Source organism: Sapajus apella, unplaced genomic scaffold (genome assembly GCF_009761245.1).
Source record: "Sapajus apella isolate SASKATOON/1434 unplaced genomic scaffold, GSC_monkey_1.0 scaffold68, whole genome shotgun sequence".
NCBI classification, from domain to species: Eukaryota; Metazoa; Chordata; class Mammalia; order Primates; family Cebidae; genus Sapajus; species Sapajus apella.
The window spans coordinates 3,220,274-3,241,242 of record NW_022437008.1 but is presented as its reverse complement, the minus strand read 5'-3'; the positions used below and the strand labels follow the sequence as shown (position 1 = coordinate 3,241,242).

Here is a 20,969-nt window from a genome sequence, read left to right as displayed (position 1 = left end):
AACTTTTTTTTTTTTTTTTTTTTTTTTTTTTTAAGATGGAGTTTCACTCTTGTTGCCCAGGCTGGCATGATCTTGGCTCATAGCAACCTCCCTCCCAGATTTAAGCAGTTCTCCTGCCTCAGGCTCCCGAGTAGCTGGGATTACAGGCATACACCACCATGCCCAGCTAATTTTGTATTTTTAGTAGAGACAGGGTTTCTCCATGTTGGTCAGTCTGGTCTCGAACTCCTGACCTCAGGTGATCTGCCTGCCTTGACCTCCCAAAGTTCTAGGGTTACAGGCATGAGCCACTGGCCTGGAGGGATGGTTTTTTAAAAAATCAATTAAGGGGCCGGGCGTGGTGGCTCAAGCCTGTAATCCCAGCCCTTTGGGAGGCTGAGGCGGGTGGATCACGAGGTCAAGAGATCAAGACCATCCTGGTCAACATGGTGAAACCCCGTCTCTACTAAAAATACAAAAAATTAGCTGGGCATGGTGGCGCGTGCCTGTAGTCCCAGCTACTCAGGAGGCTGAGGCAGGAGAATTGCCTGAACCCAGGAGACGGAGGTTGTGGTGAGCCGAGATCGCGCCATTGCACTCCAGCCTGGGTAACAAGAGCGAAACTCCGTCTCAAAAAAAAAAAAAAAAAAAATTAATTAAGGATGGGCTCAGGGGCTCATGCCTATAATCCCAGCACTTTTGGAGGCTGAGGTGGGAGAATCACTTGAGCCAAAGAGTTTAAGACCAACCATGGCAACATAGCAAGACCCAGACTGTATAAAAAAAAAATTTGAAATTAATGTGGTGGCGTGTGGTTGTAGTTCCAGCTACTTCAGAGGCTGAGGTGGGAGGATCACTTAAGCCTAGGAGATCCAGGTGCAGTGTGGGAGGATCACTTAAGCCTGGGAGATCCAGGTGCAGTGAGCCATGATGCACCACTGCACTCCAGCCTAGGGGACAGAGTGAGACCCTTCTTTTTCTCAAAAAGAAAAAAAAATTAAGAATTAGCAGCCTAGGTGACATGGCGAGACCCTGTCTCTACAGAAAATTAGCTGAGCCTAATGGTGTACGGCTGTAGTCCCAGCTACTTGAGAGACTGAGGCAGGAGAATTGCTTGAGCTCGGGAGGCAGAGGTTGCAGTGAGCCGAGATCGAGCTACTGTATTCCAGCCTGGTTGAGAGAGTGAGATCCCATCTCAAAAATAAATAAAACAGAACACACGTACAGGCTAATAATACATTAAGCAAACATGTAGTTTAACAAATTAATAAATGAAAGCCTACGTAATTATTGCTAGCACCACAGACTCTTTACCCCATATGCTCTGTGCTAACCAACTCCCGGGCTTCCTTGTGCTCTCATGGCCTGGCTTTATGTGATGGTTTACCATGCATGCATACATCTGGATCAGCTTAGCTCAGGTTTGCCTACTTTGAACATGATACAGATGGAGTTCATACAGCACAAACTCTTCTGTGTCTGGCATTTGATACTCAGCACAGGGTTTGTGAGATCCATCCAGTGTGATGGTGTTTTTTTTTTGTGTTTTTTTTTTTTTTTAGGCAGTCTTGCTCTGTTGTCAGGCTGGAGTGCAGTGGCGCGATCTCAGCTCACTGTATCTTCTTCCGAGGTGAAGTGAGTCTCCTGCCTCAGCCTCCCGAGTAGCTGGGATTACAGATGTGCGCCACCACACTCAGCTGATTTTTGTATTTTTAGTCGAGATGGGGTTTCACCATGGTGGTCAGGCTGGTCTTGAACTCCTGACCTCGTGATCTGCCCACCTCAGCCTCCCAAAGTGCTGAGATTACAGGCGTGAGTCATGGCACCTGGACTTTACAGTGGCACAGTCGTGGCTTACTGCAACCTCAGCCTTCTGAATAGCTGGGACTACAGGTATGCACCACCAAGCCCAGCTAATTTTATTTGGGTGCTTGGGTGCTTCCTTTCTTTTTTTTATTATTTTTTTATTTCTTTATTTTTATACGAAACCACCGTGTTTTTGTTTTGTTTTTGTTTTTGTTTTTGTTTTGAGACAGGGTCTCACCCTGTTCCCCAGTCTGGAATGCCTTGGCATGCTCTCATGATCTCAGCTCACTGCAACCTTTGCCTCCCAAGTTCATATGATCCTCCTGCCTCAACCTCCTAAGTAGCTGTGACTACAGGTATGTGCCACCACACCTGGCTAATTTTTGTATTTTTAGTAGAGATGGGGTTTCACCATGTTGGCCAGGCTGCTCTCAAACTCCTGGCCTCAAATGATCCACCTGCCTCAGCCTCCCAAACTGCTGGGATTATAGGCGTAAGACACACATGCACGCACGCACGTACACACACACCTGGGATTATAGGCGTGAGACACACACATACACACACCCCTCTGTTGTCCTGTTTTGCAAGGGAGGAAACTGTAGCCCCTCAGTTTCCTTTCTCTGGTGCTCAGCCTTTCAGTGTCTCTTAATCTCTCTTCTCTGCTCCTCGTGTCATAAGTAAGTAGCTTAAGGTCACTCAGCAGGAAGTTTAAACCAAGGCAGTCTGGCTCTGGTTCCTTAACCACTACTCCAGACCGCTGCGGCTGTTTCTCGTTTGTGAGTGAATCACATTGGGTGGTTGTGGGCATTAACTATCCCTGTTCACAGAGGAGAAAAGTGGTCTCAGGGAGGTGAAGGTTACACAGCCAGGAAGTGTTGGGATTGGGATTGGAACCCAGGCATGTCCAGTTCCCAAAGTCTGCTAAAGCAGTGGACAGCCTGCCTGGCACCTGGTGAGGGTTGGAGACTTGGAGGTTCCACTGTGGCCACGTCTCTTGTTCTCTTTCTTAGGTACCAGTTCAACCCAGCCTTCTTTCAGACCACAGTCACCGCCCAGATCCTGCTGAAGGCCCTCACCAATCTGCCACACACCGACTTCACCCTGTGCAAGTGCATGATTGACCAGGCACATGTATCCTTCCTGCCCTGGGCGGGTGGTGAATGGGAGGGGGCCAGAGTCAAGGTACGTGCATTCCTGGGAGATGGTCTGTGGGTGCATCCACAGACACCAAATGCCTGCTCTGGTCCAGCCTGTCAGTGCTGGACGGGGCTGGGACATTGTGGTGACTGAGAAGACCTGAGCCCTGCTCTCACAAAGTTGTCACAGCCCAGTGAGGAGACTGACAGTGATAGCCTGGAGTGGTCAGGGTTGGGTTAGAAGGGCCAGAGTGGCCGGGCGCAGGGACTCACGCCTCTAATCCCAGCACTTTGAGAGGTTGAGGTGGGTGCATCACTGAGGTCAGGAGTTTGAGACCAGCCTGGCCAACATGGTGAAACCCCATCTCTACTAAACATACAAAAACTTAGCTGGGCACAGTGGCACACATCTATAGTCCCAGGTACTTGGAAGGCTGAGGCAGGAGGATCGCTTGAACCTGGGAGGTGGAAGTTGCAGTGAGTCGAGACTGCGCCAGTGCACTCCAGCCTGGACAACAAAGCAAGACCCCGTCTCCGGGGAAAAAAAAAAAAAAAAAAAAAGAAGAGCTAGAGCAGGCACTTGACCATTTGGGCAGAGGAATATGTGGACATGCACACAGCCATCTGGATTTACATTTCTGTAAGAAGCATCTGGAAAGGTACTGAAGAATTGCAAATGACTGTTACCTCCTAGGAAGGATGGCTGTGAGACGGGAGGGAAGACCTTCCTTGCCGTTGTTCACTCTTCTGTGTTTTTAACTAGAAACAATAAACCAGGGCCTCCTGGAGGAGGGAACATCTAAAACATAAGGAGTTAGGTGAAGGGTAGACAGCGGTGGTCCAAGCAGAGAGGACACTCATGGGCTAAAGGAAGCAGAGCTCGGCGCTGTCTTGCAGAAATAGAGGAAGCTTGACATAGGAATGATGCAGGGTTTGGTTTGGTTTGGTTTGGTTTGGTTTTTGAGACAGAGTCTCTGTCGCCCAGACTGGAGTACAGTGATACAATCTTGGCTCACTGCAACCTCCGCCTCCCAGGTTCAAGCTGTTCTCCTGCCTCAGCCTCCTGAGCAGCTGGGACCACAGGAGCGTGCCACTATGCCCAACTAATTTTTATATTCTTAGTAGAGACAGGGTTTCGCCATGTTGGCCAGGCTGGTCTTGATGTCAGCCCCCCAAAGTGCTGGATTACTGGCGTGAGCCACTGTGCCTGGCTTTTAAAAATTATTTAATTTTGTTTTTTTGAGATGGAGTCTCATTTTGTAGCCCAGTCTGGAGTCAGTGGCACGTTCTTGGCTCACTGCAACCTCTGCCTCCAAGTGAGTCTCCTGCCTCAGCCTCCTGAGTAGCTGGGATTACAGGCATCTGCCACCACACCCAGCAAATGTTTGTATTTTTAGTAGAGACAGGGTTTCACCATGTTGGCCAGGCTGGTCTTGAACTCCTGACCTCAAGTGATTCACCCACCTTGACCTCCCAAAGTGCTGGGATTACAGGCCTGAGCCACCAGGCCAGGGACATCATTTCTCATTTTTTGTCATTACAAACAGTCCTGCCGCCAAATCCTTTCTCCCTCACATACCTCAGGAGAAATCAGCCGGCTTCCTTTCCCAGCTCTTTTTCTCGGCTGAACCTTTGGAAGAAAGCAGTCAGAAGAAGATAGGTGGGGAGTGGTGATCTGGGGCCCAGCCTTAGGCTCCAAGGCCAGTTTTCCTTAACGCTTCCTCCTCCCAGCAAGAAGAACGGCCAATCCGGCAGATTTTGTACCTCGGGGACCTGCTGGAGACCTGCCACTTCCAGACCTTCTGGGTAACTTCCCTGGGGTCCAGGGGCCAGGGAGATGGCAGGGCCGTGTAGAGCTGAATGCTAAAAGTAACAGCTGTGCGCATTGACTGGCTTCCTGTTTTGATGGTGGGCCTGGTGTTCTGCACTTGTGATTTTGTGGAATCCTCATCCTCTCGCAGAGTGGGTACTCACAGGTCATCCCCGTGCCCACAGGCTGCAGCCGACTCTTTCCCCTCTCTCCTGTCTTTCCATTGGGCCCTCTAGTACCCACCGTTGATCAGAAGTCCTCCAGGTTGGGTGTAGCGTCTTGCCTGTGATTCCAGTACTTGTGGAGGCTGAGGCGGGAGGATCGCTTGAGGCCAGGAGTTCCAGACCAGCCAGAGCAACACAGCGAGACCTCATCTCTACAAAATTGAAAATTAATTGGGTGTGGTGGTATGTGCCTATACTCCCAGCTCCCCAGGAGGCTAAGGTAGGAGGATCGCTTGAGCCTTGGAGTAAGCCGTGATTGCACCGCTGCACTCCAGCCTGGGCAACAGAGCAAGACCCTATCTCAAGAAAAAGAAATTCTCCGTCTCTTCTGCCTGTCTGATGTGCTCTGCCTTTCTTGCTGTAACTGGAACCTGGCCCCCCACTTCTGCAGACTCCTGAGTAGGAGGCTGGATCACCTCCTGCTCCTGTCCCTTCTGAACCCCCAGTCTTTTTTGTTGTTTTTTCTTTGTTCTTTGGTTGTTTTGAGACAGAGTCTCACTCTGTTGCCCAGGCTGGAGTGCAGTGGTGCCATCTGGGCTCACTGCAACCACCGCCTCTCAGGTTCAAGCAATTCTCCTGCCTCAGCCTCCCAAGTGGCTAGGATTACAGGGGCGTGCCGTCATGCCCAGCTAATTTTCGTATTTTTAGTAGAGATGGGATTTCACCATGTTGGCCAGGCTGGTCTAGAACTCCTGACCTCAGGTGATCTGCCCGCCTTGGCCTTTGAAACTGCTGGGATTGCAGGCGTGAGCCACCGTGCCCGGCCAGAAACCCCCGGTCTTAAAGTGCACATGTCATCACTTCCTGCCCCACTTTGTTGGTATCAGGCCCTCTGATGACTGGTTTTTGTTTCTTGATGAATTCAGCTCCTTCTCACTGGTGCCCTGTACCACTCCCACCCTAATTCTTAGATGATTAGAAAGTCACACAGAGGATCCTTTGACCACCCACACCTCTGGGTTCCTTGATCTCTTGGCCAGCTATCTTGTGCTACATCTGACCTCAGCCCTTCTGTTTCAGTCATACTCTGGGCCAGTTCTCTGCACATTGGGCCTGTGAGGCTTTTTTTTTTTCTTTTTTCTTTTTTTTTTTTTTTTTGAGATGGAGTCTTACTCTGTCGCCCAGGCTGGAGTGCAGCGGCGTGATCTCGGCTCACTGCCACCTCAGCTTCCAGGGTTCAAGCAGTTCTCTGCCTCAGCCTCCCCAGTAGCTGGGATTACAGGTGCCCATCACCATGCCTGGCTAATTATTATTATTATTATTTGTATTTTGTATTTTTAGTAGAGACGGGGTTGGTCTTGAACTCCTGACCTTGTGATCCACCCACCTTGGCCTCCCAAAGTGCTGGGGTTACAGGCATGAGCCACTGTGCCCAGCCTATTTTCTTTTCCTTTTTATTTATTTATTTATTTATTTGAGACAAAGTCTCACTCTGTTGTCCAGGCTGGAGTGCAGTGGCGCAATCTCAACTCACTGCAACCTCCACGTCCTGGGTTCAAGCGATTTTCCTGTCTCAGCCTCCCGAGTAGCTGGGACTACAGGCATGCACCACCATGCTCGGCTCATTTTTGTACTTTTAGTAGAGGTGGGATTTCACCATGTTGACCAGGCTGGCCTTGAACTCCTAGCTTCAAGTGATCTGCCCACCTTGGCCTCCTAAAGTTCTGGGATACAGGCATGAGCCACCACTCCTGACCCTCTGAGGCATTTTTAAAAATTGATACTGATACTTGGGCCCTGCCCTCATGGAATCTGATGTAATTGGTTCAGTATAGCCTAAGCCTTGGGATTTTAAAAAGTTATCCTGGGTGATCTGGACATCTGGCCAATGTTGGGAGCCACTGCCCTCACCAATAATGGCTCCCCTCCTCTTCCTGTGAGTTTTCAGCATATTCACTCTGCCCACTTCCTTCTAGCTTCTCAGCTCACCCCTGTGGCATCCCATCCCCCTATTCTTGGGCCTGACCAGTAGCTCCAGCCCTCTTTCTTTGCGGGTTCCTCCATTCTGCTTCCTTCTCTTAAATCGCATGTGTCTCCCCCATCCCCAGCTGCAGCTGAGGTCGTCCTTCCCCAGCTCTGGACTTTTCCTCATGCTTTCTTCTCACCTCCCTTTCTTCTCACCTGTTCCCATCCCAGACCCTGACATTTTATGTGCAGCTGACTGCATACTTTTTTTTTTTTTTTTGAGACAGGGTCTCACTCTGTCGCCCAGGCCACAGTGTAGTGATGCAAACACAGCTCACTGCAGCTTCAACCTCCAAGGCCAAAGTGATCAAGTGATCCTCCCACTTGAGCCTCCTGAGTAGCTGGGATTGCAGGTGCACACCACCACGCCTAACTAATACTTGTAGTTTTAGTGGAGGTGGGGTTTCGCCACATTGACCAGGCTGGTCTCGAACTTCTGGCCTCAAGTGTTCCTCCTGCCTCGGCCTCCCAAAGTGCTGGGATTACAGGTTGAGCCACCACCCCCAGTCACAGATCTGGATTTTGCCCACCTCACTGGCTGCACCTTCTTGGCATTCCTGTGGGTTCCTCATTTCTCTCCCTTCTGTTAGAGAGAACCCGTGCCATGGAGCTGATATTTGAGCAGAAACCTGAAGGAGGGGAGGGTGGTAGCCATGGAGGAGGATAATTCCACACACAGGAACAGCGAGTGCAAAGGACCTGATGTGGGTGGGTGCCTGGCGGGTTTGGGGAGCAGTGGGGAGGCCCCTGTGGCTGGAGCAGGGTGAATGAGGAGCAAGTGGGCGGAGGTGAGGGCACAGAGGTGACAGACAGATTCTGTGTGGCCTCATGGGCTATGGTAAGATTGGCCTTTTCTCTGAGTGAGGCAGAAGCAAGGGGAGGTGGCTGAATGCACTGAGCCAGTATGTGTCTGTCTCCCTTCTCAGGGATGTGGTTTCTGCCTGCCAGGTTCAAGCCTTACCTCCAGGAATTTGGGCAGGAATTTGGGCAAATCACCTAAATGCCCTGGTTTCCTCATCTCTAAAATGGATGTAACTTATATCACAGGGTTGTGCTCAAATGGCTACCATGTGGGGTCAATGCTCAAATGGTAGCTGCTTTTTTTTTTTCTTTTGAGACCGAGTATGGCTCTGTCACCCAGGCTAGAGTGCAATGATACGATGTTGGCTCAGTGCAGCCTCTGCCTCCCAGGTTCAAGCAATGCTCCTGCCTCATCTTCTCAAGTAGCTGGGATTACAGATTACAGGCACCCACCACGATGCTTGGCTATTTTCTGTATTTTTAGTACAGATAGGGTTTCACCATGTTGGCCAGGGTGGTCTCGAACTCCGTACCTCAAGTGATCCACCCACCTCAGCCTCCCAAAGTGCTGGGATTACAGGCATGAGCCACCATGCCTGGCCTGATAGCTGCTATTCTTGTTAACATTACAGATGTGAACATTCTTGATATATGAGATTACCATCGTAGGCTGGGAGTGGTGGCTCATGCCTGTAATCCCAAAACTTCGGGAGGCCAACGTGGGCAGATCACTTGAGCCCAGGAGTTTGAGACCAGCCTGGGCAATACAGTGAGTCCTCGTCTCTGTCACACAACAGCAAAAAATCCCAGCGCTTTGGGAGGCTGAGGCAGGAAGATCACCTGAGCCCAGAAATTCAAGACCAGCCTGGGCATCGTAGTGAGACCCCATCTTTATATATAAATGAAAATAAAAGCAAAAAATTTAAAAGGATAAACATTATGAACATCAATTCCCATTACAGCAAGCCCTGGATGAAAACATGGACCTCTTGGAAGGTATAACTGGCTTTGAAGACTCTGTCCGAAAGTGTGAGTCCCTCTCTGAGCCTGGGCTCTGCAAGGGGAAGGGGTGGGGAGTGGCAGCCAGGTCCAGGGAGACAGCTCCTCACCATTTTTGTCTCTGACCTCCACAGTCATCTGCCATGTCGTGGGTATCACTTATCAGCACATCGACCGTTGGCTGCTGGCTGAGATGCTCGGGGATCTATCGGGTAATGCCCTCTGGGTCCTTGTACACATCTGGGAGGTTGGGGGTTGCTGGGGCAGTGGACCTCAGTCAGCTCTTCCAACGGGCCTGTCCAGGTCTCATCAGGTCCATATGGAAGGCCCAGTCCAGGGAGGAAATAAGAACGTGGTATAAGACAGATCCTGCCTTGAGGGAGATCCTAGGCCATTTGCTCATTTATTCTGCATTAATAGAGTGCCCCCTATGTACCAGCAAGGTTTTCACCACATTGGCCAGGCTGGTCTTGAACTCCTGAACTCAAGTGATCTGCCCATCTTGGCCTCCAGAAGTGCTGGGATTACAGGCGTGAGCCACCACGCCTGGCCAAGTGGAAGCTAACTATTATTGGACATGTTATGTCATACATTATACTAAGTGCTTTATATCAGGTAGATGTTATACATATTTATAAGTGAAAGGAAATTAAAGGATGTGAACATGACTTAGAATTGTATATAAAGACCATTACATGAACCTCTATCAAAACGATAATAGTTGCACAGAAAAATTTATCAGGTAACTCAACTACAGGCAGTTGTCTTTTTTTTTTTCCTTATAGAGATGGGGTTCTCACTTTGTTGCCCAGGCCGATCTCAAACTCCTGGTCTCAAGAGATCCTGCCACCTCAGCCTCCTATAGTGCTGGGATTACTGGCATGAGCCACCGCACCCAGCCCCTGGCTGGCTTATCTTCTAAGGGCAAAAAAAGTTAGTAGTAAAGGTCATGTCATAATTTTGTAACCGTTCCACACGCTGCTCTTGTTAGGAACCAAGATTTGTCCAGGGAGAAAGAAAGAGGGGCATAGAAAATAAAATAAATTGGCCAGGCACAGTGGCTTACACCTGAAATCTCAGCACTTTGGGAGGCCAAGGCAGCCAGGTCACCTGAGGTTGGGAGTTTGAGACCAGCCTGACCAACATGGAGAAAACCCGTCTCTAATGAAAATACAAAATTAGCTGGGCGTGGTGGCAAATGCCTGTAATCCCAGCTACTTGGGAGGCTGAGACGAGGGGATTGCTTGAACCCAGGAGGCGGAGGTTGCAGTAAACCGAGATGGCGCCATTGCACTCCAGCCTGGGCAACAAATGCGAAACTCTGTCTCAAAAAAAGAAATTAAGGCAGAAGCCCCAGGATGATGAGGCTGAGGGAGCTCAAAGGCTCCCTCTGGCTGCCATTCAGAGAATGAACCGTGGGAGGGCAGGGGCAGAAGCCAGGAGACCAGGCCGGCTGCTGCTGTCCAGGAGATAGGCAGGGGGGGCTGCCCTGGCCTCCTGAGCCATGACCCTGTTGCCTCCCAGTACCCTGGAACTGTGGGATTAGGCTGACAGAAGCCCCTCGCTACCCCTGTCACCTGCAGACAGCCAGCTAAAGGTGTGGATGAGCAAATATGGCTGGAGCGCCGACGAGTCAGGGCAGATCTTCATCTGTAGCCAGGAAGAGAGCATTAAACCCAAAAACATCGTGGAGAAGATCGACTTCGACAGTGAGTGGTGGCCCACAGCCTTGGGGTTTGGGACTAAGGGGGTATCCTCAAGGGAGGCCAAGACGGGCCCAGAGGACCTGGGTGGATCTGTGCATGTTCAGGGCTGGCCAGTCTGGACCTGCCCGACTCCATTCACCTTGTGTCTCAGGACTCATGCCCACGGAGGAATGGCGGGGAGCTGGGTGTCCTTCCCTGGAACTTCTAGGCCCTGTGTCCTGCCCCATAGCTCTCAGTAAGACTTCCTGGGGCCCAGCGGGGCTTCACAGGAGTCTCTGCACCCTTGTTCCTGTGGCCTATCCAGTTGGCCCTCTTTAATCCTTGGGGTGTCCAGGCCTCATGTGCAGACATGGAGTCAGGTGAACAGTAGGAATCTTGATTCTCGACTTTGGGTGATTTCACATCTGTGTGCCTCAGTTTTCTCATCTAAAAAATGGGGACAACTGCAGCAGTAACTAGGATAAACATGGTGTAGGTCCTTTCTCTTACGTCGTTTGATCCTCACATCAACACAATAAGGTAGATGCCCTCCTTGTAAGTTGCTAAACCTACCTCATAGAATCATGAGCATGAATGCACGTATAACGCTAAGCAAAGAGCCAGTCACACAGTTCCTTAAATGTTCATTATGATGATACACATGTAACTAACACAGGCTCAGCTGCTTGCTCAACTGAGGAGAGTGCAGTGGTTACTCCAGCCACAGGGGCTGCATCACTGCCGTTCCTCATGGCACCGAACAGATGTGCTGGAGCCAGGGAGCCTGTCACGGGCAGGCTGCTCCCTTCCTCCGGGTTCCCCCCCCACCCTCTTGAGTGTGAGTCAGGTGTTTTAAGGGTGCATTTGGGCCGGGCGCGGTGGCTCAAGCCTGTAATCCCAGCACTTTGGGAGGCCGAGGCAGGTGGATCACGAGGTCAAGAGATCGAGACGATCCCGGTCAACATGGTGAAACCCCGTCTCTACTAAAAATACAAAACATTAGCTGGGCATGGTGGCACGTGCCTGTAATCCCAGCTACTTAGGAGGTTGAGGCAGGAGAATTGCCTGAACCCAGGAGGCGGAGGTTGCGGTGAGCCGAGATCGTGCCATTGCACTCCAGCCCAGGTAACAAGAGTGAAACTCCATCTCAAAAAAAAAAAAAAAGGGGGTGCATTTGGGCCGGGCATGGTGGCTCACGCCTGTAATCCCAGCACTTTGGGAGGCCAGGGTGGGTGGATCACGAGGTCAGGAGTTCCAGACCAGCCTGGCCAATATGGTGAAACCCCATCCCTTTAAAAAAAAAAAAAAAAAGGTGCATTTGGTACAACATGGCTTCTTAACACAAATCAGCTAATTTTATACTTAACTGGGGAACAGCATTGAGCAGGCAGCCACCTGCCCTTGTGGCCTGTGGCATCTCAGCTGTAAATGCCATGTGACTGCTCAGTGAGAACTCCAGCAAAAGATTCTGTAGTGAGGAAAGGGCCTCCTTTCTTCTCCCCTCTGGTTTCTGTCACCCCACCCCACCTTTTTGACCTTTTAGGTCACGGGTGGGGAGGGCAGTGCTGAGTCATCCAGGAAGAGGAGGAAGAAGGTATGAGTAGGACGTAGGATCCCAGCCCTGTGGTGGAGCCCAGGCTTCTCCTGGGGGAAGTAGACGGGAGGGTTCTTTCTGACTCAGTCCTGGCCCCATTGCTTTGTGTCCTGGGTCCAGCAGGATAGGTTCAAAATACTCAGAGGCTGAGACAGGAGAATCACTTGAACCCAGAAGGTGGAGGTTGCAGTGAGCTGAGATCGCTCTACTGCACTCCAGCCTAGGCAACAGAGTGAGACTCCATCCTGCAAATAGTACATAGTAAATATTATTATCATAGAGGTAATTACAAACAACACTTACTTAGCACTTTGTTCTAAGCACCTCGTTTAGTTCTCCAATCCTATAGGGTAGGTGCTCCTTAAAGATAGGAAGGTGATGCTGAGAGATGTTCAGTAACTTGCCTAAGTGACCTAGCTGTTAATTGGCAGAGCTGAAATTCGAACCTAGCCCTCCTTGCTCCAGAGTCCGTGTTTTTAAAATACTGCACCAAACTGCCTTTGTGATGGTGACTGGGGCCTGGAAGGAGTTTGTGGTCTGCCTCTAAAGAACTGTGGGTGCCATAGCAGATAGCTGGAGGTTTGTCTCCTGCCCTTCTCACCTTCACTCTGGTCTCTCCTTCCCTACAGGTGTGTCCAGCATCATGGCCTCCTCCCAGTAACCGCAGGTGTTTAATAAAGATGTGTTGACAGCCCTACTGTCTCCTCCCTGGCTTCCTTCCTCTACCCCTTGCCCACCAGAGGGAGCCCAGGAGCAGGCCTCAGGTCTGGGCCCCTACCTCACCACACCTGCTTGGTAGGGTTTCCGTCTCCTTTTTCCCCTCTTCCACTTCCTCCCTTGCCCCACCCTGCCTCCCTGACCTTTTAGGTCATGGGTGGGGAGGTCAGCATTGAGTCAGCAAGGAAGGAGGATGAATGGGATTTGGCAGCCCGGCCCCCTGGTGGAGGCTGAGCTCCTCTGGGAGGAGTGAAGGCGAGGGTTCCCTCTGTCTTGATCCTGGCTCTCTTGCTTTGTGGGGTTAAGGGACTCCACCTCTCTAATTCTCAGCTTCTTCATCTGCAGGAGGAGAAGAATAATGCACCTTTCTGAAACCTGTGAGGGTTCCACCAGCCCGCACCAGTAAAGGTCTGAGAGCCAGGCCTGCCCTGTCCTTGCGCTTCGAAAAAATACAGAATACACGCCTGTAAATCTGAGTACTTTGGGAGGCCAAAGCAGGAGGATTGCTTAAGTCCTGGAGTTTGAAACCAGCCTGGGCAACATAGCAAGACCCTGTCTCTTTTTTTTTTTTGAGATGGAGTTTCACTCTTGTTACCCAGGCTGGAGTGCAATGGCGCGATCTCGGCTCACCGCAACCTCCGCCTCCTGGGTTCAGGCAATTCTCCTGCCTCAGCCTCCTGAGTAGCTGGGATTACAGGCACATGCCACCATGCCCAGCTAATTTTTTGTATTTTTAGTAGAGACAGGGTTTCACCATGTTGACCAGGATGGTCTCGATCTCTTGACCTCGTGACCCACCCACCTCAGCCTCCCGAAGTGCTGGGATTACAGGCTTGAGCCACCGCGCCCAGCCTGTCTCGAACTCTTGACCTCGTGATCCACCCGCCTTGGCCTCCCAAAGTGCTGGGATTACAGGCTTGAGCCACCGTGCCCGGCATAAGACCTTGTCTCTAAAAAAAAAAATTTTTTTTTGAGGCAGAGTCTTAGTTGCCCGAGCTGAAGTACAGTGGCGCAATCTCAGCTCACTGCAACCTCCGCCTCTTGGGTTCAAGCAATTCTCCTGCCTCAGCCTCCCAAGTAACTGGGACTACAGGCAAACACTGCCACCCCAGCTAATTTTTTGTGTTTTAGTAAAGATGGGGTTTCAGCGTGTTGGCCAGGCTGCTTTCAAACTCCTGAGGTCAGGCAATCTGCCCACAGCCTCCCAAAGTGCTAGGATAAGAGGCATGAGCCACCATGTCCTGCCAAAAAAAATTTTTTTGATGGCTGGGCATGGTGGTGTATGGCTGTTGTCCCAGCTACTCAGGAGGCTGAGGTAAGCAAATCAGCCTGGGAGGTCGAGGCTGCAGCTCACCCTTGACAGGGTCTGTCTGAAAAAAGAAAATAGCCATTGTTAGTTTCAGTCTCAGAAGTGTTACCAAGGTTACAAGCTAGTCCTCAGTACTATTCCATATGGAGAAACTTCATGAGAAAATTAGTATATATATATTTTTTTCTCAAGATGTCACAAGTAGGCAGTGCCTTCAGCCACATCATTTTTCCCAGTCCCAGCCCGTTCCCCTGGTTAGTGTTACCTGACCGGAGACCTAGCTCACCTCACTGTTCAACCCCATCTTACCTGAGGAATTTGAGGCACTTGCAGTGGCCCCTTCTGCAGTGCGTTTTCCCTCTGAGCATATTGCCTGCAGGCAGGGGTGTGGGGGAACTGAGGAATTAAAATGCCCCCGTAGAGGCTGGCTTACACCTGTAATTACAGCACTTTGGGAGGCTAAGGGAATAGGATGGCTGGAAATCCCCTCTATACAAAAGTAAAAATTGACCGGGTACAGTGGCTCACACCTGTAATCCCAACACTGGGAGGCAGAGTTGGGCACATCACCAGAGGTCGGGAGCTCGAGATCAGCCTGACCAACATGGAGAAACCTACTAAAAATACAAAATTTTAGCCGGGCGTGGTGGCGCATGTCTGTAATCCCAGCTACTTAGGAGGCTGAGGCAGGAGAATTGCTTGAACCTGGGAGGCAGAGATTGTGGTGAGCCGAGATCACGCCATTGCACTTCAGCCTGGGCAGCAAGAGTGAAACTCCCTCTCAAAAAAAAAAAAAAAAGCAAAAGTAGTTGGGGTTGGGCAGGATGGTCCATGCATGTAATTCCAACACTGGGAGGCTGCAGCAGGAGAATTGCTGAAAGCCAGGAGTTTGAGACCAGGGCAACAAAGTGAGTTCTTTCCATAAAAGATTCAAAACTTAACTGGGGCCCACCAGGCGTGGTGGCTCATGCCTGTAATCCCAGCACTGTGGGAGGCCGAGGCTGTCAGGTCACCTGAGGTCAGGAGTTCGAGACCAGCCTGGCCAAATAGTGAAACCCCATCTCTACTGAAAATACAAAAATTTGCTGGGCGTGGTGGTGTGCACTTGTAATCCCACCTACTTGGGAGGCTGAGGCAGGAGAATCACTTGAACCTGGGAGGTGGAGGTTGCAGTGAGCCAGAATTGCGCCATTGTGCTCCAGCCTGGGTGACAGAACGAGACTCCATCTCAAAAAAAAAAAAAATTAGCTGGGGATGGTGCCTGGTGCCTATAGGCCCAGCTTCTCTGGAGGCCGAGGGAGGAGAATTGCCTGAACTCAGGAGGTGGAGGTTGCAGTGAGCTGAAATCGCACCATGGTACTCCAACCTGGTGACAGAGCAAGACTTCATCTCAAAAAAAAAAAATGTTTGAGATCGAGGCCAAGCACGGTGGCTCACGCCTGTAATCTCAGTACTTTGAGAAGCTGAGACAGATCACAAGGTCAAGAGATCGAGACCATCCTGGCCAACGTGGTGAAACCCTGTCTCTACCAAAAATATAAAAATTCGCCAGGCATGGTGGCAGGTGACTATAATCCTAGCCACTTGGGAAGCTGAGGCAGGAGAATCACTTGAAATCAGAAGGCAGAGGTTGCAGTGAGCTGAAATCATGCCACTGCACTCCAGCGTGGCGACACAGCAAGACTCGGTCTGAAAAAAAAAGAATAAAGTGGTTGGGCACAGTGGCCCAGGCCTGTAATCGCAACACTTTGGGATGCTGAGGTGGGCAGATTACAAGGTCAGGAGATCAAGACCAACCCGGCCAACATGGTGAAACTCCGTCTCTACTAACAATACAAAAATTAGCCAGGCATGGTGACCATCGTGCCTGTAGTCCCAGCTACTCAGGAGGCTGAGGCAGGAGAATTGCTTGAACCCAGGAGGCAGAGGTTGCAGTGAGCTGAGATCTGGCCACTGCACTCCAGCCTGGGTGACAGAGCAAGACTCCCTCAAAAAAAAAGGCCTGGGCATGGTGGCTCACACCTGTAATCCCAGCATTTTGGGAGGCACGCAGATCACGAAGTCAGAAGTCAAGACCTGCCTAGCCAACATGGTGAAACCTCATCTCTACTAAAAATACAAAAATTAGCTGAGTTGGCCAGGCGCGGTGGCTCAAGCCTGTAATCCCAGCACTGGGGAAGCCAAGGCGGGTGGATCACGAGGTCAAGAGATCGAGACCATCCTGGTCAACATGGTGAAACCCCATCTCTACTACAAATACAAAAATTCAGCTGGGCATGGTGGCGTGTGCCTGTAATCCCAGCTACTCAGGAGGCTGAGGCAGGAGAATTGCCTGAACCCGGGAGGCGGAGGTTGCGGTGAGTTGAGATCGCGCCATTGCACTCCAGCCTGGGTAACATGAGTGAAACTCCGTCTCAAAAAAAAAAAAAATTTAGCTGAGTTGGTGGCTGTTGCCTATAATCCCAGCTGCCGGAGGCTGAGGCAGGAGAATCATTTGAACCCCGGAGGCAGAGGTTGCAGTGAGCCGAGATTGCGCCACTGCACTCCAGCCTGGGTGACAGGGCAAGACTTCATCTCAAACAAACAAACAAAAAACAACCTTTTGTTTAAAAAAATAATTATGGGGCGCCGGGCGCGGTGGCTCAAGCCTGTAATCCCAGCACTTTGGGAGGCCGAGGCGGGTGGATCACGAGGTCAAAAGATCGAGACCATCCTGGTCAACATGGTGAAACCCCGTCTCTACTAAAACTACAAAAAATTAGCTGGGCATGGTGGCGCGTGCCTGTAGTCCCAGCTACTCAGGAGGCTGAGGCAGGAGAATTGCCTGAACCCAGGAGGCGGAGGTTGCGGTGAGCCGAGATCGCGCCATTGCACTCCAGCCTGGGCAACAAGAGCGAAACTCCGTCTCAAAAAAATAAAAATAAAAAAATAAAATAATAATTATGGGGCCGGGCGCGGTGGCTCACGCCTATAATCCTAGCACTCTGGGATGCCGAGGTGGGTGGATCACCTGAGGTCAGGAGTTCAAGACCAGCCTGGCCATCGTGGTGAAACCCCATCTTATAATAAATAAATAAATTAAATAATAATTATAAATAAATTAGCTGGAGTCGAGTGTGGTGGCCCAGGCCTGTAATCCCAGCACTTTGGGAGGCCAAGGCAGATGGATCGCTTGACCTTGGGAGTTTGAGTCCAGCCTGGTCAATATGGTGACACCCCGTCTCTACAGAAACTACAAAAAGAAAAAAAAAAAAAACTAGCTGGGCATCATGGTGCAACTGTAATCCCAGCTACTCTGGAGACAGGTGGGAGGGTTGCTTGAGCCTGGGAGGTGGAGGTTGCAGTGAGCCAAGATGGCGTCTCAAAAATAAGTAAGTAAGGCCGGGCGCGGTGGCTCAAGCCTGTAATCCCAGCACTGTGGGAGGCTGAGGCAGGTGGATCACGAGGTCGAGAGATCGAGACCATCCTGGTCAACATTGTGAAACCTCGTCTCTACTAAAAATACAAAAAATTAGCTGGGCATGGTGGCGCGTGCCTGTAATCCCAGCAACTCAGGAGGCTGAGGCAGGAGAATTGCTTGAACCCGGGAGGCGGAGGTTGCGGTGAGCCGAGATCGCGCCATTGCACTCCAGCCTGGGTGACAAGAGCGAAACTCCAACTCAAAAAAAAAAAAAATAAGTAAGTAAAAATTAGCCAGGCACAGTGGTATGTGCCTGTAGTCCCAGCTACCCAGGAGTTGGAGGCTGCAATGACCTATGATTGCACCACTGCACACCAGCCCAGGTGACGGCAAGACCCTGTCTCCAAAAAAGAGAAAGAAATGATGCAATAGCTGTTCATTACTTAGACTGAGACTGATGGCTGTCCCTTGGTGACTCATTGTTGGATGCTGTGTAGATAAGCGTTGCCCATGGAGAGGGCAGCTGCCGTGTCCAAGCAGCCAGCCAGCCCAACCTCCCTGCCTGCACTCACATCCAGCATTGCTCCGAGGGCCCTGCCTTGGGGAGCCAGTGGGAGCAGACACCTGTTGCCCTGGGGCCCAGACCTCAGCAGGAACTAGTAGCCAGGAAGTGCTCAAATCCTGGGGACTGAACGAAAGGGTGCTTCTGCAGTTCTCTGGGATAAAAAGGAGGACGGGGAGGCTGGGCGTGCGGTGGCTCAGACCTGTAATCCCAGCACTTTGAAAGGCCAAGGCAGGTGGATCACCTGAGTTCAAGACCAGCCTAATCAACATAGTGAAACCCTGTTACTATTAAAAATGCAAAATTAGCCAGGCATGGTGGCAGGCACCTGTAATCCCAGCTACTTGGGAGGCTGAGGCAGCAGAATTGCTTGAACCCAAGAGGTGGAGGTTGCCAGGGCAACAAGAGTAAAACTCTGCCTCAAAAAAAAAAAAAAAAAAAAAGCCAGGCGGGGTGGCTCAAGCCTGTAATCACAGCCCTTTGGGAGGCCGAGGCGGGTGGATCACGAGGTCAAGAGATCAAGACCATCCTGGTCAACATGGTGAAACCCCGTCTCTACTAAAAATACAAAACATTAGCTGGGCATGGTGGTGCGTGCCTGTAATCCCAGCTACTCAGGAGGCTGAGGCAGGAGAATTGCCTGAACCTGGGAGACGGAGGTTGCGGTGAGCCGAGATTGCGCCATTGCACTCCAGCATGGGTAACAAGAGCGAAACTCCGTCTCAAAAAAAAAAAAAAAGGAGGACTGGGATACCACTACCCACCCGTGAACTTGGGCACATTAGCAAAGGCACCCCTAGTGAGTGGAGATAATTTCCAGTTACCTACTTGGCAGGTGCAGAAGTTGCAGTGAGCCAAGATTGTGCCATCACATGCCAGCCTTGGTGACAGAGTGAGACTCTGTCTCAAATAAATAAAAATTAGATAAACTGCAACTCGTTCTCTCCCTCAATTTCATCCTGGTGGGTGCCTGTCATGCTCACTTGGGGTTCAGGGCTGCTGCTCCAGCTGCTTCCTGAGACATCTCTAGATACTGCAGTGTTTATTCATGCCCCGCCCTTTAAGGACACACCCTGTCTAGTTGCCTTCCCCAAAGTAGGGCCCTAGGGTTAACAATAAGATACAGCATTTAATACGCTCTGGCTGAGGTTTCAAGGGTTCCCAGGAGTGATGGTGCAGAAACGCTAAACCTAGACCACATCTAAGGTCCACCAGCCATACCCCTTCTCTCAGAGCCCCTCCTGGTCCCTTGAAACTCAACAGACACATCGCTCCACTGCCCATAGATGACTGCCAGGAAGTGGCCTTAAGGCTGACAATTAAAGGGAGCCTTTAATTTAAACTTCAGTGGCTGGGGCTATCACCTTCATCTGGGAGCCCTTGGTCTGGGCAGTTTCTCAGGATCCACCAGTAGCTGCAGGGAGGGGTCCTCGGCCCACCCCTGAGGACTCTTTCCCCTGAGTCCAGGCCAAGCATAAGGGTCCTGAGCTTGTTCTTCAAGTCAGGCTGGAGGAGGCCGCCCTGCCCTGCCCCACTGCAGCCCAGCTCTGGAAACAGCCAACATGCCTGGGGGGAGCCTTTGCCCAGGTGTTGGCATCCCCTAGGAAAGCGGACTGAGTCAAATCATGTTCCTCCCTCCTCTGTTCAAACCCATAGGAGGGGTTTGATCTGACTCAGTCATTCATTCACAGGCTCCCTCCAGATTCTCCTGGGAAAGAGAAGAGAGCTGGATGTGGTGGCACGTGTTTACAGCTGCAACTACTCAGAAGGCTGAGGCAGGAGAATCAAGAGTCTGAGCCCAGCTTGGGCAAAATATTAAGACCCTCGTCTCCAAAAACAAAAGAGAAAAACACTGGGCTGGCCGGGTGCAGTGGCTCATGCCTGTAATCCCTGCACTTTGAGAGGCCGAGGCGAGCAGATCACCTGAGCTAGGAATTCGAGACCAGCCTGGCCAACATGGCAAAATCCCTCTCTACTGAAAATAGGAAAATTAGCCTTAGCCAGGCATGGTGGCATATGCCTGTAATCCCAGCTACTATGGAGGCTGAGACAGGAGAATCGCTTGAACCCGGGAGGCTGAGGTTGCAGTGAGCCAAGATCATGCCACTGCACTCCAGTCTGGGTAACAGAGCAAGACTCCATCTCCAAACAAAAACACTGAGCTGGGCAGGGCAGGGCAGACTCCTCTGCAGCCTTTCTTCCTTTCCTTGACTTTGGCTGTTGCCCTGAGTGTGGAGCCATAGGAGGGTTTGAACAGAGGAGGGAGGAACATGATTTGACTCAGTCATTCATTCACAGGCTCCCTCCAGATTCTCCTGGGAAAGAGACTAGACTATGGGGGTAGGAGGGGGAGCTGGGGGACAGTGGGGAGGTGCTGTGATGGTCCCAGGGGAGGTGAGGTGAGGGTAGGCAGAACCTGGGTGGCAATGTGGGGCAGGGGAAGTGGGTGGGTTCTGTGTATTCTTTCAAGATGGAATGACAGAATTTCCTGAAGAACTGGATGGGGCTGTGAAGACAAAGGAAGACTGAAAGGTCTGTAGCCTCAGCACCTGCAAGGCTGGAGGTGCAGGAATTGAAGTGGGGATGGGTATGGGACGACCATGTTTGGGGGGAAGATCAGGAACTCTTTTTTGGATATATATATATATATATACATGTATATATATATATTTTTTGTTTGTTGTTTTTGTTTTTTGAGACTGAGTCTTGAACTGTCACCCAGGCTGGACTACAGTGGCACGATCTTGGCTCACTGCAACCTCCGCCTCCCGGGTTCAAGCAATTCTCCTGCCTCAGTCTCCCAAGTAGCTGGGATTACAGGTGCCTGCCACCATGCCTGGCTAATTTTTTGAATTTTTAGTAGAGACAGGGTTTCATCATGTTGACCAGGCTGGTCTCAAACTCCTGACCTCGTGATTTGCCCACCTCGACCTCCCAAAGTGCTAGGATTACAGGTGTGAGCCACTGCGCCCGGCCTGG

The 20,969-nt window shown here is 50.9% G+C and overlaps 1 protein-coding gene across 2 annotated transcripts in view; it reads left to right on the top strand.

Moving 5' to 3' along the window:
• EIF3K (eukaryotic translation initiation factor 3 subunit K) overlaps positions 1-12,696 on the top strand; it is a 14,961-nt gene extending 2,265 nt beyond the window's left edge. The window contains exons 3-8 of one of the 2 annotated variants that reach the window (XM_032248892.1): positions 2,799-2,919; positions 4,656-4,730; positions 8,687-8,753; positions 8,858-8,935; positions 10,307-10,457; positions 12,632-12,696. In XM_032248892.1, coding sequence (XP_032104783.1) covers positions 2,799-2,919; positions 4,656-4,730; positions 8,687-8,753; positions 8,858-8,935; positions 10,307-10,457; positions 12,632-12,677 — 538 coding nt within the window. In that variant the 3' untranslated portion in view covers positions 12,678-12,696. The remainder of the gene's footprint in view (positions 1-2,798; positions 2,920-4,655; positions 4,731-8,686; positions 8,754-8,857; positions 8,936-10,306; positions 10,458-12,631) is intronic. The other variant, XM_032248893.1, reaches the window with a different exon arrangement.
• Positions 12,697-20,969: the final 8,273 nt, after the last annotated feature.